The sequence below is a fragment of the Salvelinus namaycush genome, chromosome 2, assembly GCF_016432855.1.
Source record: "Salvelinus namaycush isolate Seneca chromosome 2, SaNama_1.0, whole genome shotgun sequence".
Taxonomy (NCBI): domain Eukaryota; kingdom Metazoa; phylum Chordata; class Actinopteri; order Salmoniformes; family Salmonidae; genus Salvelinus; species Salvelinus namaycush.
This window is the reverse complement of record NC_052308.1, coordinates 69424871-69446322: the sequence shown is the minus strand read 5'-3', so window position 1 is coordinate 69446322 and position 21452 is coordinate 69424871. Positions and strand designations below refer to the sequence as shown.

The window sequence follows — 21452 nt, the reverse complement described above, 5'->3', positions numbered from 1 at the left end:
CTTTCCTTTACCCGCTAGTCCTACACTAGATACAGTACATGTGGCTGTAATTCCTCACCAAATATGCCAAGACAGCTTTAAATTGCAGTTCCGATCATAATAGAGTGTTTATTGTTCGTTACAATAGTGTAATGCAGAACAGCTGTTCCAACCAGGAAACATATTTTCATACATTTGCTTAAATAGATTACATTTTCCATTAATCAGCGACCGTGCTGAATTAGCGATTTTGAAATCCCCCGTTCGTTGAATCAGCGTATCTGTGTCCGGGGGGGTATGTGTGTGTGTGTGTCTTGAATCAGTGTGTATACTTCTTGGCACCCGTAGGCCCCATGTTAACTTTGGCTGGTGGATGGCGATGCGAGTTGGCCCTGTGTGTGATTGTGACTGCACCTCCTCATTTGGCCTCTCCTTCTTCCTCCTCCTCCTCTCTTTTATCACTCTATCTATCTCTATTACTAATCTCTCCCCTGGTTTGATCCCCTCCTTCAGCCACGCTTCGGATCATCATTGAAACCGATTTGATCTGAGACCAGATCAAAAGAAAGGGAAACGATGTGACTGCCTTGTGTAAGCCAACAATGGCATTTGTCCCATAGAGAGGATTGCCTTGGATGCAGCAACATCATCCACTCACTGTTTCTAATACAACAGCTTTTTTAATTAGGCCCTGGAAAGGCCACCAAAAGATTTGTCAAGGGCCACATCTGGCCCAGGCCCCCAATGGGAAAAAGAAACAGTAGCAAGAGACAGAGTGGCAGATCGGGACATTTCTTCAGGGCATGGTTCTATTCCCAGTGCACTAATTGGTAGGAGCTGATGTGTGTATCAGTTCTTCTCTGCCGGATGCACACAAACACACAGGGAGACATCTCATCTCACTCTGTCTGTCTGTCTGTCTGTCTGTCTGTCTGTCTGTCTGTCTGTCTCTCTCTCTCTGCCTGAGGGATTGAGGGAAGGACATGAGAGAAAGAGAGAAGGAGTCGCCGTAGAAACGAGTGGAAGCAGCCTCTCACTTAAGGGCAGAGAAGACGGTCTCAAAGTGTCATGAGGACTTGGGGGTTGATTCAGGAGGGTACTCCCGTGTCCTGTTGTCCTGTTTGGTCTAAATCAGTCACTTTTTCAAGGACGGAGTCGGATTGAAAAGTGTGTGTGGCTGAGTGTGTGCATGTGTGTATGTGTGGATTCTACAGACTAAAATACAACCTGTCTGTACACTCCACAGTTGAGACAGAGTGAGTATCTGGGAACTGTATGGTTCAACTGAACCTGACTGCATTTCTACTTTCCCCTAAAATGATCCCTCTCAGCAGGAGAGGGTTAGAAGGGAGCATGTTCTGTCATAAAAGTGGCGTAATCTAGAAATGCAACCGTCACAGTTTGTGTGTGTCTGTGTGTGTGTGTGGATTACATCAGAGCTGACTTTAATCGCCCTGGGATAGGGCGGTCAGAGGGATAACAGGGTCGCAGAAGACCAGTCATAGAGAACCATGGGAAAAGTCCCATATAGGAAGCTAATAAGGAAGAGTGAATGGGCCAGATAGGACCTGTACGACACAGAATGCCATAGCTATTAGGGAGCCCAGGTTTAGTCTTCAATGGGAGCCTCTTAGGGGTTGGGATGGGGGGTTATATTGTTCTCTAGGGGTAAAGGGCGTTAGATAGATAGTAAGCTCTCTCTCTCTCTCTCTCTCTCTCTCTCTCTCTCTCTCTCTCTCTCTCTCTCTCTCTCTCTCTCTCTCTCTCTCTCTCTCTCTCTCTCTCTCTCTCTCTCTCTCTCTCTCTCTCTCTCTCTCTCTCTCTCTCTCGCTCTCTCGCTCTCTCGCTCTCTCGCTCTCTCGCTCTCTCGCTCTCTCTCTCTCTCTCGCTCTCTCTCTCTCTCTCTCGATAATCTGCTGTGGCCCATGTGAGCAGTGGATTACATATTTATTCAGTTTTCATCCCAGCTCTACTGCCATCTGTCACCCACAGCATGGCCATGGGAGAGTTACAGGAGGGTTACAGTAGTTAGTGTGTGTGTGTGTGTGAGAGAGAGGTATTTAGCATGCCGGCCAGGTTTAAAGAGACTTATGGTGACACTGAGGAGTGTTTCACTGCGAGAAAGAAGATCTCGATAGATCAGTCGAGTTACATATTTTACAAATCAATGAATTACATTTATATTCTTTTCACATTTCAACAAACATTTCTGCTATAGAGACTCAATGCTTACAGCTGACCATGGAGTGAATGTTTGGTACCATTTGACCAGCATCAAGTGATTGGTCAAGTGTTGACATATCCATAAATCTATGTTGTCTGTTTACATACACGTGTTTATTTCATTTCTATTTTGACCGTGGACTGATTCTATGACTGTATTTGTGTGTGACAGCTCTTGCTATGGTCCTCCCACGCATTGGCCTACTCTCTCCCCTAAGGCTGGGGATATGTGGAAGTGAAAGAGAGAGGAGATAGAAAAAGAGAGAGAGAGAGTCTGTGAGAGAGAGTCTGAGCGAGAGTGTCTGAGCGAGAGAGAGAGAGATTTTAGACTCACTCACACAGGGGACTGTATGTTTTCGACCACAACACTGCCATCCACCCCCGAGGCAAGACTGTCTCTCTGGTTGTTGGTAAGCAACTGACAACATGCAAGTCTTTCTGTTTTTAGCATTGATGTAGCCTTACAAGAGTTCACAAACACACACACACACACACAACCCTCTTGTAAGGTGCCTCTGCAAACTGATCAAGCGAACGAATCACTCAACAACAAATGCAGCTTATGTCCTACACTGAACCCATCTACCCCATAGTGTTACTGAATAACAAAACACATCATTAAAATCATGCCGTCAATTGTTTCAATGTTCTTTCCTGTAAGCCAAAACAAACTTGTGGTCTGGGTAAAATACATATTATGACTAATATGACTTCATGCTGTTCTCAGCTGCATGACCTGTTCTGGGCACATTGTGCAGCGCCTGGTCTATGACACACGGCATGTGTTTGATCATTGAGCCGTTTATGCAATGCCTGAATACATGTGGATGAATAAATGAATAATGCATTCTATTCGTGCAGAGAGAGTGAGAGAGAGAGAGCGCAGGGGAGGGAGAAAGAGAGAGGGAGTGGGAGACAGAGAAACAGACAGAGAGAGAGAGAGAGAAACAGACAGAGAAACACAGGGACAAATCACACACATATTCATATCCATAAGAGACAGAAACAATGGTCAAATCAAATGAAATGTATTTATAAGCCCTTCTTACATCAGCTGATATCTCAAAGTGCTGTAGAGAAACCCAGCCTAAAACCCCAAACAGCAAGCAATGCAGGTGTAGAAGCACGGTGGCTAGGAAAAACTTCCTAGAAAGGCCAGAACCTAGGAAGAAACCTAGAGAGGAACCAGGCTATGAGGGGTGGCCAGTCCTCTTCTGGCTGTGCCGGGTGGAGATAACAGAACATGGCCAAGACGTTCAAATGTTCATAGATGACCAGCAGGGTCAAATAATAATAATCACATTGGTTGTCGAGGGTGCAACAGGTCAGCACCTCAGGAGTAAATGTCAGTTGGCTTTTCATAGCCGATCATTCAGAGTATCTCTACCGTTCCTGCTGTCTCTAGAGAGTTGAAAACAGCAGGTCTGGGACAGGTAGCATGTGCGGTGAACAGGTCAGGGTTCCATAGCCGCAGGCAGAACAGTTGAAACTGGAGCAGCAGCACAGCCAGGTGGACTGGGGACAGCAAGGAGTCATCAGGCCAGGTAGTCCTGAGGCATGGTCCTAGGGCTCAGGTCCTCCGAGAGAGAGAAAGAAAGAATTAGAGAGAGCATACTTAAATTCACACAAGACACCGGATAAGACAGGAGAAATACTCCAGATATAACAGACTGCCCCCCGACACAAACTCCTGCAGCATAAATACTGGAAGCTGAGACAGGAAGGGTCGGGAGACAATGTGGCCCCATCCGACGATACCCCCGGACAGGGCCAAACAGGCAGGATATAACCCCACCCTCTTTGCCAAAGCACAGCCCCCACACCACTAGAGGGATATCTTCAACCACCAACTACCATCCTGAGACAAGGCCGAGTATAGCCCGCCACGGCACAACCCAAGGGGGGGCGCCAACCCAGACAGGAAGATCACGTCAGTGACTCAACCCACTCAAGTGACGCACTCCTCCTAGGGACGGCATGGAAGAGCACCAGTAAGCCAGTGACTCAGCCCCTGTAATAGGGTTAGAGGCAGAGAATCCCAGTGGAGAGAGGGGAACCGGCCAGGCAGAGAGAGCAAGGGCGGTTCGTTGCTCCAGTGCCTTTCCGTTCACCTTCACACTCCTGGGCCAGACTACACTCAATCATAGGACCTACTGAAGAGATGAGTCTTCAATAACGACTTAAAGGTTGAGACCGTGTCTGCGTCTCTCACATGGGTGAGCGAAGGCCTGCGTCTTGTGACCGTAGCGTACGTGTAGGTATGTACGGCAGGACCAAATCGGAAAGATAGGTAGGAGCAAGCCCATGTAATGCTTTGTAGGTTAGAAGTAAAACCTTGAAATCAGCCCTTGCCTTAACAGGAAGCCAGTGTAGAGAGGCTAGCGCTGGAGTAATATGATACATTTTTTTGGTTCTAGTCAAAATTCTAGCAGCCGTGTTTAGCACTAACTGAAGTTTATTTAGAAGCCGGAAAGTAGAGCATTGCAGTAGTCTAACCTAGAAGTGACAAAAGCATGGATTAATTTTTCAGAAAGTTTCTGATTTTTGCAATGTTACGTAGATGGAAAAAAACTGTCCTTGAAACAGTTTTGATATGTTCATCAAAAGAGAGATCAGAGTCCAGAGTAACGCCGAGGTCCTTCACCGTTTTATTTGAGACGACTGTACAACCATCAAGATTAATTGTCAGATTCAACAGAAGATCAAGAGGGAGGTTTGTGGATGATCAGTCAATACCAGGTTAGGTCAAGTCCCAACTCCATCCTCACGGATCTCATGTCTCTTTGATTTGATCAAACTCCTTAACAAAATGATATACGCAGTTCTTACTAATCGAGCTGTTTTCCCTACCTAGCTCCTGCTAAAAATAAACACATTCACTTTCCTATCAAATTCCATGCCAATTTTGCCAGGTGCAAATTCTTTAACCGTCAATTTCGGCTCCCGAGTGGCGCAGTGGTCTAAGGCACTGCATCTCAGTGCTAGAGGCGTCACTACAGACCCTGGTTTGATTCCATGCTGTATCACAACAGTCTGTGATTGGGAGTCCCCTAGGGTGGTGCACAATTGGCCCAGCGTCGTCCGGGTTAGTGTTTGGCCGGGGTAGGCCGTCATTGTAAATAAGAATTTGTTCTTAACTGACTTGCCGGGTTAAATAAAGGTTAAATACAAATAGCAGAAATCTGTAGATCTAGTTACAAACAATCTGTGTCACTAAATCAATGGAGGACAGATCTCGATCAGAATAAACGTAGGGAGTTAGAGAAAAATGTAACTGTCACTCCACAATGATACAATAATGCAAAATGCAGATAGTGGCCCATTCAAATTGAGAGATTAAAAACAATCGTAGTGTAATGCCACCTGTACCATGGTTGACTATCTATACGCATAAACAAAAACAAAACAAAGTACAGTGGATAAAAGGACAATTCGGCACTTCTAAAGAAACTTCTTTCAACGGGGGATAAGGAGGCAGGCTTTGGCGCAGGCATTTACGGTACCAGTCAAAAGTTTGGACAAACCTAGTCATTCGAGGGTTTTTCTTTATTTTTACTATTTTCTACATTGTAGAATAGAATCATGTAGTAACCAAAAAAGTGTTAAATAAAAAGAGAGTTTATATTTGAGATTCTTCAAAGTAGCCACCTTTTACATTGATGACAGCTTTGCAAAATAGGAAAAATAAAGAAAACCCTTGAATGAGTAGGTGTGTCCAAACTTTTGACTGGTACTGTACATTATAGTTACCTGATAAAATTGCATGTCATTTAATATTATTAAGATATATAATATTAAAAAGATAATCATTTCGTTGTATAACCCACCGTAAAGCAAGGCATTCACTTCAGTTTCAAAGGAACCATAGTTACAGAAAGTACAAACTGTACACCTTTATCTAGGGGACTGTTTGTGTATCGACCAGTCTCAATAGCGAGAGGGGCCACGCCACATCTACATTTTGCAAAAGACTTTCCATATTGCTTGGATAAAACAATACGTTCATAGGGTTCTGTTCCAAAAGTGCATTTAAAAAGGCAGTAGGTTTGTTACTTTCAGGCTTGTTCATCAGTTGGTACCACTTTAGTTCATTGCTCTTTAAAAGTGCTGATTCAAAAGCATTACGGTCATTTCTAGAATACACTCTGTCTGTATCAGTGAGTCATATGGATGGAGTTAAAAAAGGCTTTGACATATAAAACCTTTATTTGCAGTTGGGACATCATAAGCCCATCAAAATATCCGTTTACGTAGACATTCATTCGGCACGCTGCAAAATCTCAGCCACTTTTTAAAAAGACAGCCACTGGTGATGCAATAGAGTTTTCCAGCCCAAATCGCCTTGAATCGCAGCATTTAGTATTTCATCCACAACAAGGTCAAATCTGCAGGCATGGTTATAAACAGCATTAAAACCAGGACGGTAACATTTGTGCCCCCATACTGCTGCATCATAATTCATAAGAGCTAGCACCAAACAGTTTATTGAAACATTTAAAAGGTAGCACACCCATGTATTTACACTTTGCAATAATGTGACCAAGGGCACCATTCACATGGTTAGCTATGTACTTAACAGACACATTGTAATCCACAAATTCATTAGTAATCAACCCCAAATACTTGTCCTCACTGACAACATCTCGTATGACAGAGCCACTGGACAAAATAAAAAGTGTACTAGGCAGTGCTGACTAAACACATGCTGTCTCTGTTGCACCTATTGTTGCACTGTGAGGGACTGTAGACTGCAGTCTCTGGTTATTTTGACCTCTGGTCTGCATAAGGCCCAGAGTTGTTCTTGGGCAGGTCACATGGTCAGGGAAACTCATTGCCTTACGCATGGGTTATGTCCTCACACGGTTGGAATGTTTTCAGTGAAGTGTGATGTCAAGCGTGTGTAAAACCACATTTCAAACCAATAAGAGACATCCAGATGTAAGATCTTAATTTGAGCTAGTTAGCTACAGCAGGAAAATAATCCGTCCAGCAACAGTAAATGACAATTATGTGGCTTATAATTAATGGACATTTTTTTTGTAGGGCTTGATAGATTTTGCGTTAGGGCAAATCAAGTCTGACATTTTTAAGTGGAAATTACAAACTTTAGAGGCCTTTTTAACTCTTGGATACACTACACATTTGCATTTCCTGCCATGCAGGAACATTCAAATCAACAAATGAGTGATCAAATCAAGATCCTACATCTGTATTTCATGTTTAGCTGATGACATCATGTCAGCTTACTTGTCATGTTGTTGCTCCTTTCCTCTGCTTCCATTTATATAGAGTAATCCTCCTCAAAACTATAATTCATTCCATTTCTAACAAAATTATGACTTGAAATGCTGAACAAATTATTTAATTGGTGTTTTTGCCAAGTTTTTTTTGGTTCACTCTGAAAAGAATATCCTTTATTAAATTTTTTATAATGAGCATAAACATACATGCATGGCTCGTTATCGTGTTAATAATAATGTGGTTTTGGAAAAATACATGTTTCGTGAAAAATGTTAGTATCAGGTTACTTTAGGACAAGCCAACAACTACTCAGTCAATAGTTCCTCTTTCCAGAGCTCTCTGCAAAAATGTCTCATGTCCAGTTTTATTTGATAATTCACGGATAACCAAATTGGAAATTGCGCAGATTAAACGGTTATATTTCACACACAACACAGGCCATTCAGGGGCTGACAACATACCAGGCAAATTCAATAATTCCTTCTCCGAAAACTCACTCAAAATCATTTGATGCAACAGCAACGATACTCTTAAATGAAAAGACAGAAAGGGTAGTCACATGGGGAAATGCAGAGAGTGCATTGGTAAGGTGTTAGTGTAGTGTAGTGGTTACATCTGTTTGAGATGTAGCGTGTTGTTATCCATGTCTGTCATGATAATAATCAAAGAGTTTGCTGCTGTACAGTATGGAAACTGGCTATAGGAGTATAGTACTGTAGACATTTTGAAAGAATATCTGAAAGATATGTCAACTTAGTATCCAGAATAAAAGAGTCCAAGGAAGTACAGTGTTCATATCTATTCAAGAGGGAGTTCCTTAACTGTCAGCCAGAGCTTTGTTGCAGCAGTCCCACAAAATATCACCACTGCACCTGACTATGAGAAACCCGCACAGGAATCCATTTGTTACTCAGCACTCCATACAGATTCAATTCTGACTTTACAACTTGCCCTTTCAGATATCGGATTGTTACTGTACACTGTATGCCCTTGTTCTTGCAATTCAGTCAGGTACTTTCTCCAATACTAAGTACAATCTTCAAAATACTTTGTTTTTTTCCCATCAACCAATTCAAAATACACTACATGACCAAAAGTATGTGGACACCTGCTTGTTGAGCATCTCATTCCAAAATCATGGGCATTAATATGGAGTTGGTCCCTCCCCCCTTTGCTGCTATAACAGTCTCCACTCTTCTGGAAAGGCTTTCCACTAGATGTTGGAACATTGCTGCGGGGACTTGCTTCCATTCAGCCGCAAGAGCAATGCTGAGGTTGGGCACTGATGTTGGGCTATTAGCACTGCCTCGAAGTCGACGTTCCAATTCATCCCAAAGGTGTTCGATGGGGTTGAGGACAGGGATCTGTGCAGGCCAGTCAAGTTCTAGGTCAGTCAAGTTCTTCCACACCGATCTTGACAAACCATTTCTGTATAGACCTTGCTTTGTGCACAGGGGCATTGTCATGCTGAAACAGGAAAGGGCCTTCCTCAAACGGTTTCCTCAAAATTGGATTCGTCTAGAATGTCATTGTTTGCTGTAGTGTTAAGATTTCCCTTCACTGGAACGAAGAGGGCTAGCCCAAACCATGAAAAACAGCCCCAACCATTATTCCTCCTCCACCAAACTTTACAGTTGGTACTACGCATTTGGGCACGTAGCGTTCTCCTGGCATCCAACAAACTCAGATGTTTCTGTCGGATTGCCAGATGGTGATGCGTGATTCATCACTCCAGAGAACGCGTTTCCACTGCTCCAGAGTCCAATGGCAACGAGCTTTACACCACTCCAGCTGACTCCAGCCGACAAGCCTAAGCTGATTTTAGGCTTGCGTGCGGCTTCTCAGCCATGGAAACCCATTTCATGAAGCTCCCGACGAACAGTTGATGTTGCTTCCAGAGGCAGTTTGGAACTCGGTTGTATTGTCGCTGCCAATGTTTCCAATGAACAAGGCATGAACCATTGGCATGAACCCTATGGTGTTACATTGTACAGATGTAGAATATTAATTTGATCACTCTTTGGTTGATGAGAATTTCCCTGCACAGCAAGAAATGCAAACTTGTAGTGTATTCAAGGTTTTAAAAGGCTTCTAAAGTTTGTAATTTCCACTTTAAAATGTCAGACTTGATTTGCACTAACATAAAATGTATCAACCCCTACAAATGTTTTTCCATTAATTATAATCCATATAATAATTATAATTTCCTATTGCTGCAGGATTATTTCCCTGCTGTAGCAAACTGGCTCAAATTAAGATCCCATATCTGTAAATGGACCTAAAGCTGTTTGTCTCATATTACTGTACCATCTGCTTCTGTCAGTTTAAACAGTTTAACAGCCAAAGTTCCCACTTTTACAACCCATTGTAAATACACCTGTGTACTCAGATAACAGTCACAAGGCTGCCAATTGCTGTAGCACTATCTAGCACTATCCCTCAGCTAGAGTCATACAAGTGAGGGGAGGAAGAGAGGACAGTAGTGTCCATAGTGCCACCAAGAGGAACTGAAGTCATTATAGACAACCTGACTTCAACAGTCCCTATTACCTTTAATAATTATATGAAGCCATATGTCAGTGTATAATGGTTAAACGTCACCATTTTGACATATTCTAATGAGACCGTGTAGAAGCAGAAATAATACATTATTTTATACTCTGCTATATATTATACTGTATATTGTAACCATACATACATATTCATAGCCATACTGTATGTTCTGTTGCCTGTTAACCTTGAGCTATCAAGGACAGTTAGCTAGTCGTCAAGCACTCTGAGTTCAATAGTTCACTCTATGCAAACCCTCTTCAGTCAAAACTCTGGCATGTAGAGGCTTGAGAAAAAAAACGATTAGAATCAACAGTTGTAAAATCGAAGGCAAAAGCACTGTATGTCATACATTCACTCACGGTACTTACAATCACTTCAAGCTGCTCATAGTTATTGGATTTCATATAAAGGCATGTGTACAGCATGATTGCATAAGCATAACACTATGTTGCTTCTGTAGATCTGACACACACACACACACTGGAGTTGGTCGAGAATTAAGGTCTGCCGTCTTTTTATACCAGCCGTTTATAAATTGTGAGCTTTGCATTACAATGTCTTTAGTGCTTTCATCCTCTAAGGAGAGAAAATGTGTCGTCAGCACCTTTGTTATTTGGGCTTGGAATGTTTGCTGTAGTATCGGTGTCAAGGAGGTTAGGGTTCAACCATAGTGTAGCTAGAAGGTGTGTAGAGCACTGCTGTGTAATCATCCAGGCCTGACTTTGACATCAAAGATTTGAATGGAAAGTTACTGGCTATGGTCAGATGTCTTGGTTGGTCCCTCGGAGTCACTGATTGCATGTCTTTGTAGCGGCATCACTCTTAGGTTAAACATGTCCGCTTGCTTAACGCTGATGTAAATGCTATTTACAGGTCGCTGGTTGTGTGTAGGTCATTGTGACCGTGGTCATTTTGGGGTTGAGTCAATAACATAGCTCTCCACTTGGCCTTACAGTTTATTTCAATCACTTAGTTAGCACATACCTGTGACAATTGTACCAAAGTCTTAGTATGAATGCACAACACAACGTTTTGAATATGAGACTGCTGTCACGATCGTCTTGATGTGGAAGAGAGGACCAAGGCGCAGCGTGATATGAATACATCCTCTTTAATATTAACGAAGACGAAACAAAATACTTATACAAACTAACAAAACAACAAACTGACGAACGTGAAGCTATACAGACTAAGTGCTAACATGCAACATAGACATAGACAATTACCCACAACAGCCTAATGCCTATGGCTGCCTTAAATATGGCTCCCAATCAGAGATAATGATAGACAGCTGTCTCTGATTGAGAACCATTCAGGCAACCATAGACATACCTAGACACCTACACTAAACACAACCCCATAAACTCTACCAAAACCCCCTAGACACTACAACCACCCAAGACGAGACAAATACACACAAACATCCCATGTCACACCCTGACCTAACTAAAATAATACAGAAAACAAAGATAACTAAGGCCAGGGCGTGACAACTGCGTTTCTGTGTCTAGTTTTGGAAATTCACCACATACTTCTGAAAATAGCACCAGATCGATTGAAGAAAACTGTAATGCCCAGTAAACTGTTTGAAATGAGGAACAAACACAGTAAGTCCATTTAGACATCGAAATGTAATGGTTAATAATTGAAATGTAACGGTTAATAAGTATGATGGTTAATAATTGAAATGCAATGGTTCAAATATAGTTGTAATGCGGTCGACATAATGGTCTCAGATGAGATATGAATATAAATATATCATGTTTTATTAGTGGTTTGTTTGTCTGCAGCATTTCCAAGCTATTTTAACCCCACTTAGCTGTTAATAGGTCCGTGTCTCACCGATTGCTCAAGGCACAGTAATCATAAACAACAACGTTCTATTAAATGAGTCTCCAAAGACTGCAAAGGTTATGTTATGATTAATTCATGAATAAAATGGAACTTGACCAAGAATGCCCTGAGTCTACAGACATTACAATGAACAATTGAGTAGAACAGCATGCACTGTGTGTGTGTGTGTGGGTACAGTAACAGCCATGCCCCTCCAGTGCCCCAGCAGCAGTAATAACATCAGGGATAAAGGGCCGAGCCCCTGTCAATTAGCTGTAATGAAAGGGTGATGATATACACTCATTCAGACAGGAGCTGCCTGCCTACCTTTCATTCTCTCTGGTGGTATCACTAAACAGCCTTGGATACAACTCAATGGAAAGCACTATAACAGAGGAGTAGAACAGCAATTTAAAGGTCAACATAAACCTAATTGACCCTATAGTGTATATATATATGAGTGTAAAATAGCATATGGACTATACGCATATGGAGGGGTTCTAAGTATCTGCTTTGCTAGTGGTGTTGACTGCTGCTGTCCTACGAGTGTCACCTGTTTATCCTACTGAACAACTGGACATCACTGAACACCTGCTCAGCTTAATGAAGTAGAAAGCTCTTTCAGCAACCTGCCTTCAGCTATTAAGTGAAATGAATATGCCTACATATTTTACTCATCCTGACTGCCACTACCCTCTAATGCTTTCCCAATCCACCTAAAAGTGTCTAATGCATGTCTCCTAGCTGAGATCCAAAACAGACATTACTTTTTCCCCAGATAAAAACGTTATGCTCCTTCCAAATGGCACCCTATTCCCTATGTAGTGCACTACTTTTGACCAGAGTTCTATGGGCTCTGTTGAAAAGTAATACAGCATATAGGGAATAGGGTGCCATTTGGGATGCAAGCAGGGAGAAGTGGACTGGAAGTAAAGTGTTGTTTCCCCAGAGGGATCAGTCTACAACTTGTTCAATGGTCCAGAATACATTTGCATGTCATTTTTCAGCCTCTGTGTGTGTGCGTGCGCGCTTGCGAGCTAATACCTGACCTGTCCAAGCTGCTGTGTGTGTGTGTGTGTGTTTAAACAAAGACATAGTCTCCCCTCTAGTCCCTGTCACAGTTCCTTTCTGCCACACTTTCACACATTCCTAGAGTTCTCTGCTATTCCCAGAGGCTCTGAGCCTGAGGTGAAGAGAGCACGGTCAACCTCGGGGGTCTGTTAGCTTAGAGACATCTGTCTGGGTACATCCACCTACCCAGGGTCGTAGCCAGAATGAATCAGGACGGGCATTTGTTTTCCAAAGGGGGGATTTTTTTTCACGGGACCTCATAGGTGTGCATGTACTTGTGCGTGCGTGAACACATTTTTTTAATGGGTGTTATGAAGACTATAGGCGGTGCGTGAGTTTCAAGTTTGGGGTAGCTTACAATTGATCCTACCATTGGCTATTGGTTGAGACGCAGGGCCCGTTCTAGCTTTGTACGTCAGGGTTGGAAATTAGAAATGTGAATTGGGCCAAGTTGGAGGTAATAATGCATTTAAGTTACAGTTTATTGAGATGCGTGAATACACCACACCAAATTTGACAAATGTTCTGCAATTGTATATCGTAATGACTTACAGTATGTTCCCTACTTAGTCAATTGATTAGATGATTTACTCTACGTAAATAAGTTCAATGAATTGATACAGTAGTTCACCTCTGTTTTCTTTTATTCTGCAATAGAGTATATTGTAACCATGTGTTCAAGCTAATCAAATCAACATTTATTTATGATACAGAGTAGTGTACGCTCAAAATACAATGAAAGTTCTACTCGCAACTAAAGCTCTCCTCGGAAATAGTGCAATGATATTAAGGCCAAATGTATTTGTATTTACATTAGGCTATAGACTAGAACTAGCTATACCATGTAGTCATATGCCTATTAGGCAAATTAGAGTTTGTTCCTGAACTTGTATTTATTTAAGCAGGCAAGTCAGTTAAGAACAAATTCTTTTTTACAATGACGGTCTACCCTGGTCAAAACCCACATGACCCTGGGCCAATTATGCACTGCCCTATGAGACTCACAATCACAGCTGGTTGTGATACAGGCTGGAATCGAACCTGGGTCTGTAGTGACGCCTCTAGCACTAGAGATGCAGTGCCTTAGACCGCTGCGCCACTCAGGAGCCCAACTGGCCAAATGGCAGAGCTAACATTCAGCACCATAAGTTGGTTCAACTTCTTTAACATCATTGTGCGATCCTGGCGCTGTCCTTTTAGAGCCACGAAGGGATGCTCCAATTGTTTAAAATAACAATCAGCAAAATCTGTTGCCTACGCCTAATAGACCACATTCATCACTTATTATTATTATTATTATTATTACAAATAGAAAATTCTCACAATGAGGCTCGTGTAGTAAAATTAGATCAACGCTGAATCAATGTCTCTCAAGATTACATAAAGATTAATCTTGGTGACCTAGAAGTAAAATTATTTTGTCATTTCCTGTTTTACTTCTGGGAGAATGCCGTTAACAATTGTGATTACCTTTGAAGTTTTCTCCCTTGCAAACGGAATCTCCCTTCCGCTAATTTCAAGTGTTTCATCATGGCCAAAAAGCTATACATTTTTTACGATATAGGCAATTTGACTATGGCTGTGGAATCCAGTGGGAAAAGTTTATCATCCGCACACGGGCTTGAAAATCATCACACCAGTTTAAGAATCGTCTTTGCCCAATCCTGATTTGTCCAAATAATCAATGACAAAAACCTCAAACCAGGAACGACTGCTGCTGGTAATCTACTTGAGCCCTGACAGATTCTTGCCATTTCATGTTCTCGAGAATCTGTCCATGAGAGATTATGTAACGCGTAATTAGTATTTTACATAACAGAACAGAATATAATAGCATAGTAGGCCTATAATGTTACTGTTACAACAAAAACACCTAATGAGAATGAGATTTTAGGGTGGATACCAGAAGATGAACAGTAAAAAAACTCAACAGAGTGCACCACTAGGGAGAATGTAGGCCTATGCTTTGATTGAAAACATTTAATAAATGTACTCATAGTTTGTGAACACCGTCTGCTATAATTTGCTCACGAAAAGTAATTGAAGACGCATAGGCTACTCCCATGAAACTGATTGAAATCAACCAAATGATTGGCATGCTTAGGCTACTACCATGAAACCGATTGAAATCAATCAAATGTTTGGCATGTAGATGGAGTTTCATCTGTAAAACACGAATAAGTATCATTCACAATTGACAGTAATGATGGCCTATTTTGAAATGAAAGATGTCTAACTTTGTCTGACTCCCCAAACATATGGAAGAAGGTACTCTGGTCAGATGAGACAAAAATTGAGCTTTTTGGCCATCAAGGAAAACGCTACATCTGACACAAACCCTACACCTCTCATCACCCCGAGAACACCATCCCCACAGTGAAGCATGGTGGTGGCAGCATCATACTGTGGGAATGTTTTTCATCGGCAGGGACTGGGAAACTGGTCAGAATTGAAGGAATGATGGATGGTGCTCAATACAGGGAAATTCTTGAGGGAAACCTTTTTCAGTCTTCCAGAGATTTGAGACTGGGATGGAGGTTCACCTTCCAGCAGGACAATGACCCTAAGCATACTGATAAAGCAACACTCGAGTGGTTTAAGGGGAAACATTTAAATGTCTTGGAATGGCCTAGTCAAAGCCCAGACCTCAATCCAATTGAGAATCTGTGGTATGACTTAAAGATTGCTGTACACCTGTCACAATCGTTGGAAGCATACTCGGACCAACGTGCAGCGTGATCTGGGTTCCACATCTTTATTATTTAAAGTAAGTGAACCACACAACAAAACAATAAAGAATAAATGAAACGACAATGGCGTGCTAACATGCAACTACACATAAACAATATCCCACAAACACAGGTGGGAAAAACAACTACTTAAATATGATCCCCAATTAGAGACAACAATTACCAGCTGCCTCTAATTGGGAATCATACAAAACACCAACATTGAAAAAGAAACTAGAACACATCATAGACATAGAAATACTAGATCACCCCCTATTCACACCCTGACCTACTATACCATAGAGAAACAATGGCTCTCTATGGTCAGGGCGTAACACCAGCAGGAACCCATCCAACTTGAAGGAGCTGGAGCAATTTTTCCTTGAAGAATGGGCAAAAATCACAGTGGCTAAATGTGCCAAGCTTATAGAGACATACCCCAAGAGACTTGCAGCTGTAATTGCTGCAAAAGGTGGCTCTACAAAGTATTGACTTTGGGGGGATGAATAGTTATGCATGCTCAAGTTTAAATTTTTGTGTCTTATTTCTTGTTTGTTTCACAATAAAACATATTTTGCATCTTCAAAGTGGTAGGCATGTTGTGTAAATCAAATTATACAAACCCCCCCCAAAAATAAATTGTAATTCCAGGTTGTAAGGCAACAAAATAGGAAGAATGCCAATTGGGGTGAATACTTTTGCAAGCCACTGTATTCTATAACAGAGCACTCCAACCCTCTTCCAAGAGAGCTACCATCCTGTAGGTTTTCATTCAAACCCTAACCTAGCCCAACTGATTCTAATAATTAGCTGGTTTATAAGATTAATCATGTTAGTTACATCTGGCGTTGGAGTGAAAACCTACAGGAGGGTAGTTCTCCAGGAACAGGGTTGGAGAGCCCTGTTCTATAATGGTAGGCTATTTGATAGCCTACAATTTAAATTGTTCTCCCTTACCTTAAAAAATAGCACCACATCACTGTGGCATTCACCTCTCTGCTCGGCCTGTCCACCTCCCTTTCTATCTGTCTTGACTTGAACTATCTGCTAGTGAAGTGCAACATTGTATGAAATAAATCAACCGGGTCCAGCCTGAAGCTGTTGCTAGCGGACTTGCAACATTGTATCAACTCGTCTATTCTGGGCACCTCAGAGATTCCTGCACCAGTGCCTCTAGGTCACCTGGCTGCTCGTTATGGCGCACACCTGTCACCAGTGTTACGCGCATCTGTACATAATGACACTCACCTGGACTCCATCACCTCCTTGATTACCTGCCCTTTATTTGTCACTCCCTTTGGTTTCTTCCCCACTCGTCATTGTTTCTGTTTCTGTTTCATGTCTGTGTGCGGTTAGTGTTTCTTGTTTTGTATTATGTTCTGTATATTTTATTAAAACACTCACTCCCTGAACTTGCTTCCAGACTCTCAGCGCATGTCGTTACAGCAATGGATGTTAAAAAAAAAACAGACTTTGTTGACTGACTATGTGAGGTGAAGAAAAAATGACTGAGAAGCTCAGCTTATTAATGGTGGATGTGGTGAGTTAAGACAATCAGATTCAAATCAGACAACCTCAAATGTGCACTTTCCTACATTTGCGAGCAGCAGGCCAGGTACTTCTACGCGTGCTCAGGCGCGCATGCTCCCTCAACATTACCAGGACAGAGAAACCAGACACATGCTCATTGCTCATAAAAATAATTTACAAGTCAATATTGTCATATTACCTGTAAATGATGCTTATGAAATAAAATAAAACTTGTTCCTCACAAGTGTAGCAGGTTGTGAACTCCGCAAACAACGTTTCCACCAAGAATGAGAACGTAAATGACTGTAATTAATACATACATGAATAGAAGTTAATGTAACCAAATTAAGGGAATTAACAGTACATTTACTAGGACTGCTGATGACATATGTAATGGGGAATAAATGATCAAAATGTCAATATTTTATTTGGACGGGCAAGGATGTACCATAGGGTGGGCCAGGACCCCTAAGGCCCACCCATAACGCTGGCCCTGCACCCACCCACAGATCTCTATCTCTCTGAGTCAGCATAGACTAAACTAGACTTGAGCATCCAGCCGGGGTCGGAAGCAGACAGCGATGTGTTTTGCCCCTTTCCCATTTTTTTTTTTTTTTTGTATGTTTATTTTTTATTTTTACTGTGAAATCATTACGAATTCAACAAAAATGTGATTAATTTAGGAATTCTGTTCCCAAATATTGCCACAAATAAATATAAAAAGAGATAAGTGACTGTGTCTCAATGTAACCAAGGTACGAAATTATTACTATTTTCAAATACAATTTATTTTTGGGCTTAGTTGTGGTCAATTTGCAGTGTACAAATGATTGTTATGTTTCGGAACCCCCACCATTGGATCCGACAAATACGGCCCACGGCTGAATGTACAGTAGTTGCCCACCCCTGTTATAGAGCATAGGCTATACACTAGACCATACTGCTATTCCATACACCCCCACCAACCCATTTCCCATAGTGAAATTACATAAATCAAGTGGTTGAATCGAGTTCTTAGTGTGTGTGAGTGTGTATGTGTGTGTGTGTCATCATTTACTGCCCAATCAGCATTTACCAGCATGGGCCTATATGCAAATCCCAGGTGGTTCAGAAGATAATGATAGTAAATGCGTTCTGACACGAAGCCATATTGGAAACGTACGTCTATCTTTCATTTCCAATATGGCTGGTCTGACTAACACAGATCTCTCTATCCACCTCCAGATCTATTATTACCTCCCGCTGATCACACTTAGCAACCATCGCCATGGGAACCGTTTTCATGTTAAGCCTGGTCGTCAAGGAGACGTGGCTGAAAGCATAACGGGACCCTCTCTCGTGTTCTGTGTCCAGTACAAATGTAGCCTGGTCCCAGATCTGTTTGTGCTGTTTGAGCTCAATGGCCATAATTTGTCTGTATACAGAACAAACAGAACTGGGACCAGGCTAATACAAATACTGGTTGCTCAGATTTAAAAAAAAAAGAGTTTGTCCTTCGGATGTACAAGAGGCAATCACTGTATGTGACACACACACACACACACACACACACACACACACACACACACACACACACACACACACACACACACACACACACACACACACACACACACACACACACACACACACACACACACACACACAATTAGCAATTTGGTTGCAGTCCCATTTTGAATTGTCCACTCTCTCAGCTCAGCTGCCTGCCTAATCCAAATGTAGTATAGTAGTGGGTTAAAGAGCGGGCTGTGGAAACAGACTGGCTTTCATCACATTACAGTATTACACACTGGATGAACAGTCTGAAGGGCACCAGAAAGGGCTGCTTGTGTGGATTGGAATGTGTGTGTGTCTGTGTGTCTGTCTGTCTCTCTTTATCTGTCTCTCTCTGTGTGCGTGTGTGTGTGTGTTGAGACAATTATGTTGCTTTGATTTGTGACAGAACCAGATGGTTAACAAATGGATTAATATACAGCTGAACCACCACTGGTAGTCTATACTCATTTTGCTGTGCTTAATAAACAACCACAACCATTTGTCGTTGGCTTTTATGATCTATTGCAGACTACCCTTGAGAGCTACTTCAACATAATTTACCTGCTTCATTTAACTGAGTGAGTCACACACACTTCATACAGTCATTTTAACAGACACACACACACACACACACACACACACACACACACACACACACACACACACACACACACACACACACACACACACACACACACACACACACACACACACACACGCTCACACACACTCACACACACACACACGCTCACACACACTCACACACAGCTCTGAATGTCTCGCTGCTGTATCTGCTCAATTTTTCCCACAGTAAGGTTATGCCCCACAGGTTGCTGTGTGTGTGTGATATTAGCTACTCGATTGTGTGGCCTTGACGTCTCTCATCTTGTTTCCGATAAAAAAGGAACTGTGTCTTCATTTGTAAATGTGTCAAGTGAGAAAGTGCGAAAATATATATTTTTGAATACAACTGGCATTCACAAAGACAATTGACCCCTACAAACTGTGTATTCTCCATTAGTGTAATATTTCCCTGTCCTTTTATCGAGTGGTGGAAGAAGTACCCAATTATAATACTTGAGTAAAAGTAAAGATACCTTAATAGAAAATGACTCAAGTAAAAGTGAAAGTCTACAAGCAAAATACTACTTCAGTAAAAGTCTAAAAGCATTTGGTTTAAAATATACTTAAGTATCAAAAGTAAATGTAATTGCTATAATATACTTAAGTGTCAAAAGTAAAATTAAAAGTAGAAATCATTTAAAATACCTTATATTAAGCAAACCAGACCACACGATTTCTTGTTTTTTTATTTACGGAAAGCCAACAAAATACAAGGTATTTTTACTCAAGTACTTTACACCACTGCTTTTATCTATGGGATAATTGTATTGGAAATGCATTTTAAAGTATGCACTTAACGGAATAAAATGTTTTGCATGTCAGCAATCAAGTGTTCAAGATATAAGACTTTCAAAAAGCTTATTGTAACTGGCTACATCCTCATTTTGATCATCGTGATGATGTGGCAAGTTACAATTAGCATTTTAAAGTCCTTTATCTTGAAAACTTGATTGCTGACATGCAAAACAATTTGTACTGTATCAACAGTGGAAAAAATACAACAAAAAAAAATGAATAAAATAGTTTTTGAGTGGATTGTTCCTTTTCTTGTAATTGTAATCACATTAATCCTGGTAACAATGAAACTTGTTTTTATTATCATTCATTTCAATATAATTACTATAATCTAATGGCCAGTTGCAATGATTAATAACGCTGCTGTTGGCACAATAATTATTATTAACCACGCTGGATCACAGAACACATGATGCACCAAGGGTTGAAAGCCCACCCTGACAATAATTGCTATTGTCTCCCATGAGCTACAGCAACAGAAACCCGTATAATAGAATCCTCATTAAAAGCATTTCATAAACCTACATTACGCAGAGTTAAAGTAAAAGTAGGCCTATTTGTATATAATGAATAGAGTGAATTGTGGAGTCTATTGTGATTACAGTCTAATGAATTTACTAAAACCCTCAGACCATGCGAGTTTAATGTTTAATACAACCATTGAGTGTTGAGTTTGACAGATAGCCTGTAGCGATCTGCGGCAGGCGCTGTCCTTCAGCACCACACCACTATTCACGCTGGACTGGAATGGCATGCAGGGATTATCTACGGGAATATGGATTCAAATAAATCCATCCATTCAGAATAATCCCTGCCCATTCCTGATTTCCAAACGCATTTAGGCAATTTTTGTGTTCGTGTTGCCTAGACTACAGGCCTACTTTTCCATTGATAATGGAGGATGCTCACGTCAGAACCACTTGTATGTGTGTTCACAGTGAAAAATTATGTTAGATCTAATTTGTTTGCTATGAAGTGGTAAATAATAAAATATACAACTGAACATAACATTTCTCAATAGTTACTGACCTTTCTGAGAGCTCGGAAGTCTTTGAAATCATTTCTGATGCAACGTTGAGATGCCCGAGACATTATTACCCATGTCGGATTTATGTTCACTGTCCTGATGTGCGCTCGAGCTCCAGTGGTTTTAGTGAAATTTAGTTTAATTTCTAAAGAAGCTGCCATGTTGTGTTGAAGGGGGTACGTGCTACACTTTTTGCCTTTGACAAAAGAGTAGAACTTCTTTTGTTGCGGACATGTCATCCAAATACCAAATACACCGTTTTAAAAGTGGGACAAGCGACGGCGCAGGTGTGCTGCGCGTGCTTAGAAAAC

The 21452-nt window shown here is 41.4% G+C and overlaps 1 protein-coding gene across 1 annotated transcript in view; it reads right to left on the bottom strand.

Annotated features, from left to right (window-relative positions):
- Window positions 1-21216, bottom strand: part of LOC120023137 (E3 ubiquitin-protein ligase NEURL1-like) — a 99917-nt gene extending 78701 nt beyond the window's left edge. The window contains exon 1 of the mRNA XM_038967131.1: window positions 21213-21216. Coding sequence (XP_038823059.1) covers window positions 21213-21216 — 4 coding nt within the window. The remainder of the gene's footprint in view (window positions 1-21212) is intronic.
- Between the last annotated feature and the right edge of the window lie 236 nt (window positions 21217-21452).